Genomic DNA, 17,019 nt, shown 5'->3' on the forward strand with positions numbered 1-17,019 from the left:
CGGCTGAGAGGGGGACGGAAACGGCAAGCCAACCAGCGCGCCGAGGAGGCGGGCTTGGCGGGGTGCGCCGCACGTGATCTACCTCCCTTCCCCCCCCCGCTTTCCCTCTTTCTCCGCTGAGGGGGGCGGTGTGGCCTAATTGCGCGCATGCGCGGCCCGCTCGGCGCTTCGCTGAGGCGGCTTCCTCCTCGCCCCCCCCCTCACTTGCTTCTCGGTCGCGCTGTGAGGAGGACGGCGCCCGAATGGTATCTCTCAGTCATAAGAATCTCTATACACGGTTGGCATAAAAACACAGCAACGGTCAATGGCGGTTTCCCCCCCCCCTGAAAACTAGATAAAAATGAGACGCAATTGTAGCGGGCGGAGCAGGAAATAAGTCACTGTTCGGAAAGCTTGAGGGCAAAATGTGTATTTTCTCGCTCCCCAAGTGACATCTGGCTATAGGAAGGCGAGCAAATCTTAAAATCGTGGCCTGGTCCTGCCTGATTTACGTATAAGCTAAACAAGCTATAGCTTAGGGGGCCCCCAAAAATGTAAAGGAAAAATAACCTGGATGTACATTTCCAAAATGTAAGATAATAAACAAATAAAATAAAACCTACATACGGCAATAGTGTTTTGTGTGGTATAGGCTCCTATGATGTATAATGGGCCCTGCCTGCTAGCCTGCTCCCTAAAATATGAAAAATCATTTTAAGTTAGAGCTTAATAATTATTTCACTATTAATATACTACTTCTTAATTGTATTTCACTATTCATATACTTAATTGTATTTCACCATTCATATACTACTTAATTGTATTTCAGATCAACAATTACTTTGATAAAATACATATTTTGTTAGGTATCTTGAGCCATTTGCACATATTAGGTCCATAAATTTAGCATATACTCAACACAAAAAACAGCCAGAATTTGTTGTTGACAAAGGACAGCTAGACATATAAAGGGCCCCATTACCTTCAGTAGCTTAGGACCTCATCAAACCTAAATCTGGCCCCGCCTGGTCTGTCTGTAGAGCAGAACTGTTATTGGCTGTGCTCTATATTAAGACATGCACAAGGTTATGTCCTTTTTTATTGTGAATTAGGGCAGTGTTCCTACACATACTTCCTTGGGAGCCTGGCTCATCGAAACTCACAAGCTGAGTAAAACACAATTAAGATTGATCTGGAAATGAAACGAGAGCTTGGGTGCAGCGCATTCCTATACATGTCTACTCAGAAAAGTCCCACTGAGTTTAGTGGAGCTTGCTCCCAGGTAATTGTGTATAGGGTACAGGCTTAGGTCCTAAATTTCGGATTACCTGTTTCATGGGAGTAAGACCCACTTAGCTGGTTGGGACCGACAACACTGTTTTGCTTTATATTTTATGGGTGAAACCAGTGGTGCTGCTCCTTTTTTATTTTATAAAGGTGCCGTACTTAACACCATAAGTGCCACACTTTTAACATTTAGTGGGGGGAAGTGCCGGTACTGCTTACCCTTGAGGACCCCCAGAAAAAAGCATTGTGTGAGACCCTCCTCTTTGAACCAAATAGCACACTGTGGCCTAGCAAGGCCCTTGTTTGGAATCCAGTTATGATAATGTGGAGTGTGTGGGATGAACAGCCTCTACAGCTGTAATCTTATTTCAACAGAAGGTGGCCTAGAAAGATACAATTTCTCCATTTTTTAGAGTGAGAAAGGCAACAACTATCAACATAATGAAATTCCCTGTTATGTGGAGATTAGGGTTTTTTAAAAAAATGGAATGAGGACCTGAGATGGTACAACAGACTACAGGTGGGGATAACACTTTTGAATATGTATCGACCTCTCTAAAAAAATCACCAAAAATATCTTGCAAACAGAAAACTATCTCAGCAAGTGGGGAACTAGCTTAGAACCTTTCTCTCTGATGTGTTAGTTTTCTGCCTTCATTGTGACTTTTATGTGAAGGATCATATGGTATGGTCCACAGCATTTACCGTTTTATTCTGCAGGCTTTATAGATCCAGTTTAAGGGTGTGTCCACTACGATCAGTAGAGAAGCTTTGAAGCAGTATTGCAGAGCTGTCAGTGACTGTGATACACATTCATTTTATATTGTGCTACATTTATCCCTTTTTAGACTTTCCTTGAAAGGGGGGAGCAAGCATATGTTCTGTTTCATCATCTAACTTCTGATTGTTTTTATGAAGGTTGCAATAGAGCCTATGGATATATATGCGTAATGTACTATTCTGACTTTTCCAATAAATGCAGGAAGGTCACGAGTAAAGATTTACACTCCTGTACCCCCATCATACATTCAAAAAATGTGTGAGAAATGTGATGGTTTCTAGTCACACCAGTTTCATAGGTTTCACTGTGCCTCATGTGCTTTCAGACTACAATTCCCATCAGCCCCAACATGGCCAGTGATAATAGTTCATCAAATTGTAGAGCTGGAAGGGACCAAAAGGGTCATCTAGTCTAATCCCCTGCAATGCAGGATTTTATTTTATTTTTTGGCCCAATGTGGGACTCAAACCCACAACTCTGAGATTAAGAATCTCATGATTAAATTATAATGGGAATATGGTTATCTAGAGGACCATGGGTTCCTCATCCCTGCCCCATTAAATAGTGCCCATGTTGCCTAGCATATTTTCCCTTTTCATGGCTGAAGCCCTTTAGGAACTTTTACCTGCGAAGTGAGATTCTCATTAAATTGATATGCATTTAATTTTTTGAAAGTGCCTTTCAAAAACAGCATTGTTTTGACATATTGAATACTCAAGTTTTAAAAAAGAATAGTGTCCTTAATAGGTCTTATGCATATATATTTGGAAGTAAATTACGTTTAATTCTGTGGGGCTTTCTCTCAAGTATATGTGTGTTTAGGATTGCTGCCTTAGCATTTCCCTTCTCCTGCCAGTTTCCCCCCTTTCACGACTATTATTAAATGGTTACTTCTTTTAATGTAAAACTCCATGCCCACAATCCATTTTCTTGGGGTTGCCAGCTGTTTAACTTGCATTGCCTCTGCACTTTTTACAGTTACTTGAGATGCAGAAACAAAGTAGGAGAAGTTTTGACTGCATTAAACCAGAATTATGAAAGTGTGGCCTGATAGATATTTGCATAGCAGGCTGTTAAAAGCACAGGAACAAGGCCGGAAAAAAGCCCTGTATTTATTATGAATCCTTACTGGAGCAAGATGGTCTTAAGATAGCTGCACAGAACTTTACGTTAGCCAGTTCCGCTGACAAGCTTTATTGTTTCTCATTTCCCTTCCTTCTAAAGGACAACTGGTTCCGCTGTCTGTTATAGTTCTCTGGAAATGTGTGTAATTGTAAGCTTGGTTGCTCAACTTCCAAAGCCTTACTGCAGTCAGAGTCATCCTAGTCCCTTGGTTGGCAACTAGTGACACCTGGCTTGAGAGCAGTACATGTGAAAAGGATCTAGGAGTCTTGGTTGACCACAAACTTGACATGAGCCAACAGTGTGACGCGGCAGCTAAAAAAGCCAATGCAATTCTGGGCTGCATCAATAGGAGTATAGCATCTAGATCAAGGGAAGTCATAGTGCCACTGTATTCTGCTCTGGTCAGACCTCACCTGGAGTACTGTGTCCAGTTCTGGGCACCACAGTTCAAGAAGGACACTGACAAACTGGAACGTGTCCAGAGGAGGGCAACCAAAATGATCAAAGGCCTGGAAACGATGCCTTATGAGGAACGGCTAAGGGAGCTGGGCATGTTTAGCCTGGAGAAGAGGAGGTTAAGGGGTGATATGATAGCCATGTTCAAATATATAAAAGGATGTCACATAGAGGAGGGAGAAAGGCTGTTTTCTGCTGCTCCAGAGAAGCGGACACAGAGCAATGGATCCAAACTACAAGAAAGAAGATTCCACCTAAACATTAGGAAGAACTTCCTGACAGTAAGAGCTGTTCGACAGTGGAATTTGCTGCCTAGGAGTGTGGTGGAGTCTCCTTCTTTGGAGGTCTTTAAGCAGAGGCTTGACAACCATATGTCAGGAGTGCTCTGATGGTGTTTCCTGCTTGGCAGGGGGTTGGACTCGATGGCCCTTGTGGTCTCTTCCAACTCTATGATTCTATGATTCTAGTTTTGCTGGAATGGAAGATCTAGTGGGCCAGTGCCCTAGACTTCATATGCAACCCCATGGCCTGCTCAAAAGTACAACTCTCTTCCGGAAACCCCCCCCCCCCCACGCAGCACAACCTTTTTTCACCTCAATTGCAATTGCGGGAAGGGGCAACAGGAGACAACATATTCCTCTTTATAGACCTGGATTTGGTGTAATTTCTGCTCCTCAATTCATCTGAGTAAGACAGAACAACCATGGAGTACATAGCTACCTTGTTTAATATGTTTGTCTGTGCGTGGATATATTTAGTATTTACTTTGTGTATTTACAAGTCAATTTTCTGTTAAGAAAACCTGCAAAGTGTCAGGAAAGCACCTAAAAACTCCCCGTGCAGAAGCACTCTATTAAAAGACAAAAGTCCAGTTAACATGTAGCTAAAGAACAGTGGTGAGTGGCATTAATAATTAGGGATACTCTAGTAAATGAATGTCTTCACCTGTGAAAAAAAAATGCAAGCAGGGAGGAAACCGGCTCTTTTGTTTGGCTTGCAAAGCTACCATATCAGGGCTTTTGAGCAAGCTGATTGTCTACCACCTTTGGGGGGGGATATATTCGAAATTGAAATAATACTGGATACAATGTTGTTTTTCCAATTGTTAATATATTACATAGCTTTTGATTCTATCATGGCACCCACGTCCAGGTTGTACTTCAGGCAAGGATTATTTCTGGTTGCCTCTCACTGACAAGCTGCAGTGTACCCATAATCCATGACCTACTATCTGACTCTGCTCCTGAGTAATCAGGGTTTTTTCTGTCTTCACCTCGCCAGATTTCTCCAAATTGCATGCAACTACCTCTCATTTGCTCCTGGGGGCTGTGTTTTTTCAATAAAATAAGTGGTCATCCTACGAATAAACAAAGTCTTTGCTCTCCTTTTTTATTGTTTAGTGGAATACAGCTACAGCCTAAAAGCCAGACCTCATAATCCTATACCTAAATCTAATTAAATTCAAAAGTCCTGGATTACAGCATTTAAATGTGTTTAGGGTTGCAGCCAACCTTGGGTTTAGGCCCATTTAAATGATATGGAGGATTTGTACACACTCCTGTTTATTGTGCATCTAGTGCGTTCTCACTGCTGGTTTGGAAAGCGGTGGGCACATGACGTTAGCTACGGTCCATGTCTATCCTGTTGTTTCTTATGAAACAAAATATTTGATGAGTTTCCCCTCAAAACCAGCTTCTATCCAAATTGAGCAAAAAAATAACTCGGCTGTGCTTTTAAGCCAGTAATGTGTACACAGCCTGTATCCGATGAACCCAATGAGCTGGTTCAAATATTAGATCGCAAACATGCTAGCAAGACTGGATTTTAACCATGTGCAGCACCTAGCATAAAGTTACCAGATTTTTTTTCCAGTGAATCCGGGGACACTATTCATCTTCAATGGATTTTGTATGGGGACTGATTTGTAAATCCGGGGACTGTCCCCGGGAAACGGGGACGTCTAGTAACCTTAAGTCCTAGCAACAAACATGCCTTAAAGATTATTAAAGGAGCTGGGATATTGTTTAGGGGGGCTGTTTGGTGGGGGTTGTTGCTATTGTTGCTGTCAATTTTTTGGATCTTTATATTGGATCTTATGATTTATGTGGAAATGGTTCAATTTGGTCGTGTGTGTTTTGATGTTTTGTTTATGGTTTATGACTACTTTTGTTACGTTCGTAGTTATGTATTTTTTATATGTTATAAGCTACCATGAGCATGGTTTTAACTTTGGAAAGACGGCTTACAAATAAAATGATTGATCGAAGCTGTGAAGGACAGCTAGCTAGGACCTTGAATTCTTGAGCAATCTTTTTGCAGTTGCTGTACACCAGGATTTTTGGACTTCTGGGAAACTTTAAAAATGAGACTTATCCAAATAGCATTGTACTAAAGATATGCTCAAGAATGTATGGATTGTGAGAGACCAAGAACTAAACAGAGGGTTCAGTGCAGCTCCCTCTGTGAAATGCCCTCAGCCTAAGCTAATCAAGAGGAAAAACAAGGGCAGATTAACCCTTAGCAACCTGCAGTGAAGCATGCTTCTAAGAGAGGCCTTGACTGGTGTTTCTGAGAGTTAGGAAGCAGAGACAGGGCTATGGGGCTCCTGCTGATTTTGGGGGGTGGGATGGGGAATGGATATATATTTTCCCCCATCCTTGCTTAGGAAGAAAAGCTCCTACAGGGGGATTTTGAGCAGGGGGTAAATGGCTACAGGAAGACAAAGAGTTAAGCTATGCAGCCACACACACCCTCCCAGCACACACACTTTGCTTAAGATTGCAGCCTCTGAGGCAGCTGGGTTAAAAATAAAAATGGGTTAGGGACACTGCATATGTCATTTTAGCCAAGGAAGGAACACTGAAAGGCTGTGGCAACTGGTAGCTATTTGACATGGTAGGGCCGCAATTTTTAACCTTGCTGTTTTCATCACAATAGGACTCGTACAGAACTTATTTAGGAAAGTGAGCCATTTGACATGTGCAGAGTGCCATTGTCTCCTCTCTCTAAAATAAAAGTAAAAATCAATTATTATACACACACACCTATGGACAGGGAAAGAGCTTCCACGGCCAAAGTATGATTTTCAGACAAGATGGACTCCATACCTCCTATTTGGAAATTAAGCCATTATGCATGGCAAATTCATGTATGAGTTACGCCTACACATCTGTTGCCAAAAACATGTTGCCAAAACCCTATATATTGGCAACCATTTTGCACAGGAGTTGCATTCCTGACCCCCACTTGTGTTGGCAAAGTCAGCGGCAGAGCAAGCCGAATGGGTGCCTGGGGTGGCACGCATGCCACCCCTCAGTGGTGACACCCTGGGCGACCTGCCCCCACCGGACCCCCCCCCTTCCTCTGCCCATGGGCAAAGTGTGTGTAAGCCTGTTCAGCCCCTTTTCTGCCTACTTCATGGGATGGCACAATGTGCACATGCATGATTGTGCATCATTTGGATGTGCCTTAAATGATTATTGCCTGTACACAAATGTGAGGAAAATGTGTGTCCAGTTGCATATAGCTTTCCTTCCCCCAAAATCATTTTAACTACAGCACAGTATTCATTATCCAAAGTGGTAATTTATCCAAAAAGAGAGAGGTTGTTTCATTCAAGCCAGGGCACATCAGTGCACAGCTGAACATATTTGCAGTGTATGGCTCAGTCCTGACAATGTGAAGTCTCTGCTCATGTGCAGAGTCATTACACCAGACTACTCATAATCAGCCTCAGATATTTTTCAAGATTTGGGATACTATCTCCAAGGTTTGGGAAAGGATGTAGCGTCAAGTCATATTCAAACAGGCAGAGAGCCCAAATTTGTCATTTTAGAAATTCACTGACAAATTCACAAGACAAATTCAAATAGCGACAGCATCCCCCCACCCAATTCCTGTGCATTCAAGATATATACCCTGCTAGGGGAAGGGCTGGTTGGAAGCAGATCCACACACCTTTTCTGGAAATACTCTAGAAGATACTCTGTAATTACACACAGTTCAAATCTACCTTATCTGCCCTGCACTGTCCTGTCAGCTGCTTCTACAGCAGCAGCTTTTAAAGATTGAATATACTGTAGAGAAATTATTAATAGTTTGTTGCAATATATACGCAAGCCACCCACTATTTTGCCTCCCAGAAAGATAAATGCAAAATGCAAAATGATTAAGTAAATTCATTTATTGAAAGAGACTCGCTGTTGCTTCCTTGCTCTTTCTAGCAAAGTCACAAAACAATACTGAACTCAGCAAACAAACAAACAAACAAAATGCTCCTCAAATGAGGAAGTGTTTCCTGGTGCTTCTCTGGCCTTCAGAGAAAGCATGAGCTAATGCTAGCACATAGGGCTGTTTTGGAAGCATTCCTGACTCCTCCCATATCTGCCCTGGTGACTTTCTGCTAGGGCTAAATTTCCTGCAATCCAATCAGTTACATGGTTTTTCCTGCTTAGAGACACATGGGAAGCACCTCTTTGCCATAGCCATACTTTTGGATTAGGATTGGCTGAGTGATGCAGAGAGCTGATTGGCCGGAGAATAGGAGATTGGCAGATATGTCCCTGTATGGTCAAGGAAGTATAAAATGGGGGGAGGGGTCAGGAAAGAGTGATTTTGAAGAGGAAAAATGCTTGACACTTTCCTAGGGAGGTTTGTGCCTTAGTGACCTCAGTGGAACAGCATCCATTCCTAAAAAGTGGGAAGTTTCTGCCTTTCCCCCTTCCTTTTAAACCTGCTATGCTGCTCTCACTTTTCATAGCAGCCAGGCACGCAAACTAAAATGTTATGTCAAATCTATGATTGCTTATAACATTTGTTTGTTTTATTGACATTTGTGTACCGCCTTTCCATCCAAGGATCTCAAAATAGTAAGCATGGTTCTCTTATCCCAGTTTTATCCTCACAACAACCCTGTGAGATAGGTTAAGCGGAGAGACAGTGACTGGCCCAAAGTCACCCAATTAGCTTCCTGTCTGAGTGGGGATTCCAACTCTGGTGTTCCAAATCATAGTCCAACACACTAACCATTACACAAAACCCATTACAGGGCCCTCAATCAGGATTTGGAACGTGGCACGTGGGTTAAACCCCTTATCTGCACCATGGGATGAGAACTGCATTCTGTTTGCCCCAGGTGGGAAGACTATAATGAACACCAATAGCAGATTTCCTTCTGTGAAGCAAAACGTTCACAGGGGTGCAGAATGGTCCCAGTTCTGATCAGGGGGCCCTATGGGTAAGATCATTACTATTAAACCAATTGAAGTCTGTGGCACTGATAACACCCATTTTCTTCCTTTGAGTTCCAGAGGCAATTTGTAAATGGCAAAAGAGCTGCTTGAGGAAGAGAACTGGCAGAGGGCTTTTATTTTTTCCAACTGTGTCCATCTGGTAACAAAGATGGAATCTAAAGCAGGGCTTAGGCCTTCTTTAAGGTTTTGTCAGCAAACTCACATTGGAGTCACAAGATCAAAGAGTCATAACGTTGCATTAGTGAGAGTAACATCTCTTCCTCTTTAAAATTCTGTGCGTTTTCTAGTTCCTCAGGAAGTAGACTGTGCTTCCTAAGGGGTAAGAAGCAGGCGAGAACAAGCAGACAGACAGGCACCCCCCCTGGTTATATACAGAACACAGGCTGCCTTAGTGCTACAGAACCATATACACCAGTGTCATAACTAGTCATTTTTAGGCCCATAATTCTCTGTTGCTGCTGCCACCCGAAAAACCAGCAGCAAGATAGTTAAGAATAGTTGTGAACTTTAGAAGCTGTTGCTGCTGCAATTCCAAAGTCCCGCTGGTCAGATGAGTGTTTATTCCCAGAAGCTGCTGTGCTGGTCGCTGCAATCCAACATCACATTTCTTTGCTTTTCTCCCCAGCTGGTGGCAATCAGTAGCTAGAGGTCCTTAGGCTCCAGGCACAAAGCCCAAGGAGGAACTGCAGTGGTGGCTCTCGGGCTGGCCTGCTGGCCTCAGAGCAAGCTGGATTCTGGCTTTCCATCTACCATTTTGAAAACATGCTTAAGTATTCCATGCTGAAAAGAAAACATGACACAATCTTACCTTTTAAACTATCAATACATGACCCATTTGTGCCCCTGTCTTGGTTGGTTCTGCCCACCCTAGTTACACTGCCGAACAAAGTACATGATAAAGAGACGAAGGGAAGAAACCTGGTGTTTACCTGTGATTTACAATTCAGTCATTCTTTATTGCTAGAAATTCTGGTTTGTCTTTGTCTTCCCTTATTAATTGACTACAGTTTTTTGGAGAATCTTGCATGGCAACTTAGCTGTACAGCAAGCAGGGCAATCCAGAGCTTCTGGAGGCTGAGCCAAAATCCTCCATTCCCCTAGACTTTGATCTAACATATATGCATGCCGGTTGATGGCATACTCCTCTGGACGCGTGTCACCTGGGCATATCAGGCCACCACACACAAACACCTTGTTATCCCCAACTGAGCACACTGCATGTGAAAGATCCAAGCTGTAGTTATTCGGCAAGAGTGGGACAAGTTTTGTGGATTTGCTCATTTTGATCTTCTGCAGGTTTATTTCCAGACTCTCTTTGTGGCTCTGTATGCTCAAGACATTCTCCTGAGGAAAGGACAGCAAGGGCTTGTGATTGAACTGAATGGGAAAGGTGATGTACTGCACCACATTCTTAGTCTGAGTGTCAAAGCAGTCCAGCACACCTACTCGGGAGAAGCGCCCGTTCACCAAGCACCTTCCTGTCACAATGTAAATAGTCTTGTCTCCCTTGGTGATCAATGCAGTTGCATCCATAGGAATACTCATCTTTCCAGCAAGAATCCACTTCTCTTTCCCTTCGTCGTACTTGTAGATACTTGAAATGTACTTCCTTGGGGCCGTGCTTCCTCCTACAGAGTACACTGCCCCCCCACAAGTCACCATGGTGTGGAAGACCAAACCTATAGGCAGATCCGGAAGTTTGATCCAGGAGTTAGTATCTATATCATACTTCCAAGCTGTTTTCAAGCCAGAGATCTGCTCCGTTGTTCCTCCAGAAACATAAATGTATCTCCCTAGCGACGTTGCACTGAGAGCAGCTGCTTTGTAAGGCATCTCTGTCAGCTTTAGCCAGATGTTCTCTCCAATGATATAAGCGAAAACCCCACTGTTGAACTTACCCTGCTCTTTTTGCCCTCCTAAGATCACCACAGAGTCCATTAACGCCCCTTTCCTTTGTTGAAGCATCAGGCTTTGAGGATTGCCCTTTTTACGATCACTCAAAGTGCTCTCTATCCGGGACAGGGGACCAGTGTGGTCTGCAAAGAGTAACACTTCCCGGCAAGTGGACAGAAGCATACTGGTGGAGACAGCGGATAAATGAATGTAGGTAAAATACTTCTTAAAATATTTCTCCCTTTCAGCCTTTCTGTATTTCACCCACTGGAGGAGGGTTGAGAGAGTCTGGTCCTCGTTTTGTACATGAAGATGTTCATCCTTAAGGAGCCTGCTGAAGACATTAGGGGGGCAGTGCATAAAGTCTGTTATGCCAGGGCCTGCCCAGTAGTTGAAGTTGTCTCGTATACCATCATAAGCAGCATTTGCCACATCTTTCATATCATATGAAGTGGCCAGGAGCATGTAGTAGAGGCAGTTGTTCTTCTTAAGGGACCTAAGGAGGAAGTCAGAACAGTGACTCCTTAGAGATGGGGAACTGAAATACTTGGCTCCCTTCAGCAGGTCCTCCACGTTCTTCTCAGAAATTACAATCTTCCCAGTATAGAAGTAGTCGAGCAATTGCTCCACCAACTCAGAGCTCAGGAACTTGGCATCAATGATAATAAAGAGTTCGTCATCCGCTTTCATGTCATTGCTGGATATCAGATTCCTAATATGGGAGGACATGGCTGCTAAAACGTTGAGGTGGGCATAGAAGACTTTCTGGTCCACACTGAGGGCCACATCACAAAACTCCCGGTTCTTTCTCTGTTTGTTGAGGGCCTGCATCATAAAACTGTTGTGGTTCTTTTCTGTAAACTGCATCCTCATTTTTGGGGCCAGGCTTATCTGGAATTAAGGAAGATGGTATAAGCGTAGAGGACTCTTTGCCCAGTTGTTGAAGACCCTACTCTGGGTACAAGGAGTGATGTCATCAAATAAAGCTGCTAGGTCACAATTATCTGTGACATGTGTTGACAAGAGTCTTTTCAAATTGTCCCTTTTGTACCAAGAGAATATCAGCCTCACTTCAGCTAAACCCGATCCAGAAAGAAAGAGGTTCCATTGATTGGAGGTGAGGTGGCTTCACCTATACTATCTAGAGTGTGTTTGTATTGAAAGGTTACATGTTAGAGTCTTCCCAAGGAAATGTTAGGTTATAGTTAAATGCTGTGGTGATGTCAAATAGAAATACATTCCCACTTAATTTATTAGGTTCCATGTATGATCTAAATAACAGAGCATTCTGTTCCCCAAAGTGGAACCAAATTTGGGTATCTGTATTTTGATAATGCCTTGATAGGGCAAACATTCCACTGATATGACTTGGTTTCAGCATGTCATACATAGGATTTAGAGAAAGGCCTTAAAATGGATAGTAAGAGTTGGCTTGTGGTAAGGTGAACCAACAACAGGGGTGCCATGGGATTGTGAAGGGGTGTTGCTTTGCTTGTGCTTAATGGCCAGCTCACTGGTTTTTCACAAAGAGGGCCAAACAAGATTATATGTTCAATATGTGTATGCATGTATGATTTTCTTATTTAAATAGCAACCATAGGGGGGCTGATAAGAACTGTGGGTGCTTAAGGTTTAACTCTCTAACTCTCTTCCCACATGCCATGATTCTGATTCCTCCATCGCCACTGCCATGGCTGCTATTTTAACAAGAAAAATTGGATACCCTGGAAGTGCCCATATGCATTTAATGTATGATCCACTTTGGGTCACTGGTGAACTAATGTAATATACAATTAACTGTACAAGATACACTTGTCAAAGGCTCGAGTTTATTTGCTTTGCAACCCTGTTAATTCTCTTGGAATTCTCAGCGGCTGTTGATACTGCAAACCATACTTTAAGAATGACTTTATAGTTTGGCTTTGGGGAGTGGGTAAAAACAATAATAAAAAAATCTCCTCCCCACCCTTACTTAAGTCTCTTCTCCTTATTGAAAACTAAAGTGATGCCCAGCAGTGGGGAGAAGTAAGAAAAGAAAATATCCCAACAACTATTTATACCCACCCAGCAAGCTTTACTAGCAAAAAATGTATAGCACATGGTCTGTCAAGATGAGCACAGCTGTTCCCACAAGCTGAGGTGTTGCCTGGCCCTGGGAGACAATGCTAGACCCATCTCTTCAGAAACCTGGTCAGCCACTCCAGGCCACAGTTCTGCACTATCCTTATTTTTAAAAAGTTAAAGGTAAAGGACCCCTGATAGTTAAGTCCAGTCGTGAACGACTCTGGGGTTGCGGCGCTCATCTCACTTTACTAGCCGAGGGAGCCAACGTTTGTCCGCAGACAGTTTTTCTGGGTCATGTGGCCAGCATGACTAAGCTGCTTCTGGCGAAACCAGAGCAGCACACGGAAATGCCGTTTACCTTCCTGCAGGAGCAGTACCTATTTATCTACTTGCACTGACATGCTTTCAAACTGCTAGGTTGGCAGGAGCTGGGACAGAGCAATGGGAGCTCACCCCGTCACAGGGATTCGAACCACCAACCTTCCAATTTGCAAGCCCTAGGCTCAGTAGTTTAGGTCACAGTGCCACCCGCGTCCCTCACTCTCCTCATGCCTGTGCCCCAAATCTATACAAGAAGATGCTAAGTGTCTTGTGACACTGTACCATTCAAATGTTATAAACACCATATTACCATTTCTCAGTTGTCTTTTTCTAACCTAAAAGGCCCCCAACACTTAATGATCCTAGCAGGAGAGGGGCTATAAACCTTTGGTTACCTTTTTCCATATAGAACATTATATGCAGCTGCTCTGATGCATGATTACTTGAAAATTAATACACATCATCTTAATTTGAATGGGATTGACTGCCTGTAAAGTGTGCATAGCATTACAACCTCAGCATTTTCTCTTTCTCTGAAACAACTTCTTTTTGCTTTATGCTCTAGGCAGGGCTTCAGCTTCTAGTTTCCCTGTAGGCTGAATTAAAAACGCTGTAGGAGGAAGGGTGGTTGACTCATCCTCCAGATGTTCTCAGTTTCTTGTCACAACTGTGTAATCTGCCCTTTAACAATTGGGCAATTAATAACAGTGTTTGATATTTGCATAAAAGGGACAGAGTGCAATTCTGTTTGGAATGTATCATAGGATCACCCACAGATAGCACTAACAACTGACCAGAAAAAGAATGGTGTTGCTCCTGTGCATTTAATAGCAGCTTGATCTGTAAAAGTCAACAAGTTAAGCTTAAGCAGCTTAGAAATAAATGTTAGCATTTGCTAACTGTAAATCAAGATGTCATTAAAAATGTACAGGAGCAAACGTTAGTGTAAAAATAAACTTACTGTCAACCCTACTTCAGGTACAGGGATTTAGAATACTGTCTTAAACTCTATTAAAAAATCATGAACATATTATTGAAGATAATTGGAAGAAAGATGAACAGATGCAAATGAGAAAAAGGCTCTTGTACTCTTACATCTATGAAAGAGAACATTTTGAAAGGTGTGCAACTTGATTTGCATGCATGATAAAAGCTGTGAAATTATTCAGGATAAAGGAGCTTTGCCTCTTTTCACCCCACTGCTAAGCCAAATCAATCTGCTTCTGTTTAACACATTCAAGTTAAGACTGCCCCTTAAAAAAAAACACCTTATGTTCCTTCTATGCTTTTCATGTCTGCCACACACAAATGTGGTTGGTGAAACTTCCCATCACTTTAATGCCAGAAAGAGAGGAACAGGCAACTTTTTACTGGCACTGCTTCACTGTCATTCATTATTGTGATCTCTGCAGAACTCTGTAAGTGAGGCTTATAGAGTAGCTTGATTGGGACTAGAAAGTGGGAGACCACGTCCCACTTGACCATGAAGCTCACTGAGTAACCTTGAACCAGTCACAGTCTCAGCCTAACCTGCCTCCCAGGGTTAATCAAGGACAGCTTAAAATGAAGTGCCATTGAATTTAGGTAAATTTATAGCCAGATAAATCGATTTAGGTTTACAGTTCTAAAGCCCCTTGTGGTATTAAATTGCTGTAACTCTATCTGGTCAAATACTACCACACCTATGCAACTCAAACAGGTTGTCTCTGGCACATGAAGCTCATCCCAGGTGACATAGCAGGCTACAATAATTGTTTTGTATTGACTCTGAAGCTTGTTCTTAAACATTGTTTGTCCCCACACCTTCAAATAGCAACACCTGGTTTCTGCCACTGACAGGTAGAGCTTTGATGTTTCACCTGAACATTACAGGAGGCAAAATAAGTGGTGCATGACAGGATGATTTGTAAGCAGCGACAAATGGGAATTTTTTTATTTTTTTTAATGTGGGGTGGCTTGCTGGAACGTTATACTTTTCTTGTTAGCAGTATTGTGCCTTATAGGGTGGTAAAGTTATCAATCATCAAGCAAGCTCAGTGGCATTCGCCAACATAAATGGAGCTGAAACAAGAGAGAGGTATCAGTATGTGTGGGAGAACTCTAGCTTTAAAAAAAGCAGGTAAAAGGGGTTAACTCCTTGAAGCCCAAATATATAAGGAATTTGAGCATCAATTGGGAAAGAATAATGGAAAACTATAGAGGGTGAATTGGCTTTCTTAAGCCCCTCATTCTCAGTATTCCAGACAAAGGAGGATGACTGGAACCCTAAACAGAAGCATCCCTGTTAGGGAATGAAGGTATACTGCAACATTTTGTTGCAGTTTCCACTTATATATTATACAGTTGAGTATATTGTATTTACCAGGAACTTGATTTCTCTGCTGTGTAACTGTAAACTGTATGGTTGAGTTGCAGACAGGAGGGATAAGCCTGGAGAGGAAAGGAACAGGAAAAGTTTGCATTTCCATGCGTAAGGTTCTAAAACTCAATACAAGGTGAACTTAAAATAAAAAATACAATGCTTGAATAGTTTCACAACCCTATTACATACCCAAACAAATATGACACATATAAACCTGCAAACTTCCTCTCCCACCACACCTGAAATGTCAGGTAGTCTAAAGGTTATTTCCAAACACTGACATTTCCTCGTGTCCTGTCCCCCCCCCCCCCAGCGATTTTGAGAATGGTAATAGCAACAAAGAGATTATGTGCTTTCCACACCAGCTTTAAGTATGAAGGATATAGAAATCTTTGTGAGCTTGTGTGCCCATTCTCTTTTCAGGCCAGAGGAAATGGGTGCGGCACTTAGTGAGTTACCCAACTCCAGAAATCACAATGTGGTTGACCAAGCGGAATTATGCACTGCTGTTTTCTAGTCACTCAGAAGTAAGTCCTATGCAGTTCCAAAGAAAATAAGGCCTGCAATGCGCTTACCTGGGAATAAACCCCACTGAATTCAATAGGACTTGAGTAGATGCCGTTAAGAAATTGCACAGCCACTTCCATGCGGGTGTACACAGACCTGAAGACAGTCAATATGCCCGGAAGCTTTTAATGTTTAATAGGTTATTGTATTTTAGTGTTTTGTTGGAAGCCGCCCAGAGTGGCTGGGGAAACCCAACCAGATGGGCGGGGTATAAATAAATAAATAAATATTATTATTATTATTATTATTATTATTATTATTATTATTATTAGGCTTCTTCTGAGTAAGTACGCCTGGTATTGCCAAGGTGGGGTATAAGTCATCTGCATGCCTGAACTGGACATTAATATGCATAAGAAGGGGTTGTCTGGGATGCTGTTTTAGCAGTAAATAGGAATTATTTCCGACTAATTGGGCATATTCTGGCGTTTGCTCTTTATTGTAAAGCAATAAAGCTTTGAAGGCCGAGAAGGGAAACGACACCAATAAAAACTCCATGCCATGAGCCTAATTGATGAGGTATTTGGCACCTATCAGGAAAATAGTCTTCAAAAGGGCGTTAGCCTAGTACAGCCCTCGATGAGTCACGGCTAACCAAGAGCCCTCGCCCTCAAAGGGCCATTTTCTGGACTGGGCAAGCTTCCTCTTCCTTGTGCCTCAGGGCCAAGGCTGTAGAGCAGCCAGCTGTTCTTCAACTACAACTCCCATCATCCCTAGCTGCGGGCTACGCTAGCTAGGAATGACGGGAGTTGTAGTCCAACGCCGCCTAGCGTCCCAGCGTCGAGGGAGGCTGCCACAGAGCAAGCCTGCCACCACCCGGCTTATGCCAGTAGCTGTGTCGGATTTCGATTGGCTGGGCTGCGTCGGCTAGGATCCGTGCGATTGGACGGGAAAGTGGGGGCGGGCGCCGACTGTCCCCGCTGTCATTGGCG

The 17,019-nt window shown here is 42.9% G+C and overlaps 2 protein-coding genes and 1 long non-coding RNA gene across 4 annotated transcripts in view; 1 reads left to right on the plus strand and 2 right to left on the minus strand.

Annotated features, from left to right (window-relative positions):
* The first annotated feature begins 1,752 nt into the window (after positions 1–1,752).
* NANS (N-acetylneuraminate synthase) overlaps positions 1,753–17,019 on the plus strand; it is a 29,315-nt gene continuing 14,048 nt past the window's right edge. The window contains exons 1-2 of one of the 2 annotated variants that reach the window (XM_079959683.1): positions 1,753–1,786; positions 15,944–16,047. In XM_079959683.1, the coding sequence (XP_079815809.1) occupies positions 1,768–1,786; positions 15,944–16,047 (123 nt within the window). In that variant the 5' untranslated portion in view covers positions 1,753–1,767. Of the gene's footprint in view, positions 1,787–11,828; positions 11,891–15,943; positions 16,048–17,019 lie in introns of those variants that run through there. The other variant, XM_079959684.1, reaches the window with a different exon arrangement.
* LOC307206613 lies at positions 8,978–16,306 on the minus strand. Its single transcript, XR_013834417.1, has 3 exons — positions 16,096–16,306; positions 15,521–15,588; positions 8,978–9,660 (listed from the first exon to the last, which is right to left on the minus strand). It is a non-coding gene; the product is annotated as an uncharacterized lncRNA (long non-coding RNA).
* CCIN (calicin) lies at positions 9,805–11,730 on the minus strand. Its single transcript, XM_079959492.1, has one exon. The coding sequence runs from the start codon at positions 11,644–11,646 to the stop codon at positions 9,874–9,876; it is 1,773 nt and encodes a 590-aa protein (XP_079815618.1). The 5' UTR covers positions 11,647–11,730; the 3' UTR covers positions 9,805–9,873.

This window comes from Podarcis cretensis (assembly GCF_951804945.1).
Source record: "Podarcis cretensis genome assembly, chromosome: 17".
Lineage (NCBI taxonomy): Eukaryota > Metazoa > Chordata > Lepidosauria > Squamata > Lacertidae > Podarcis > Podarcis cretensis.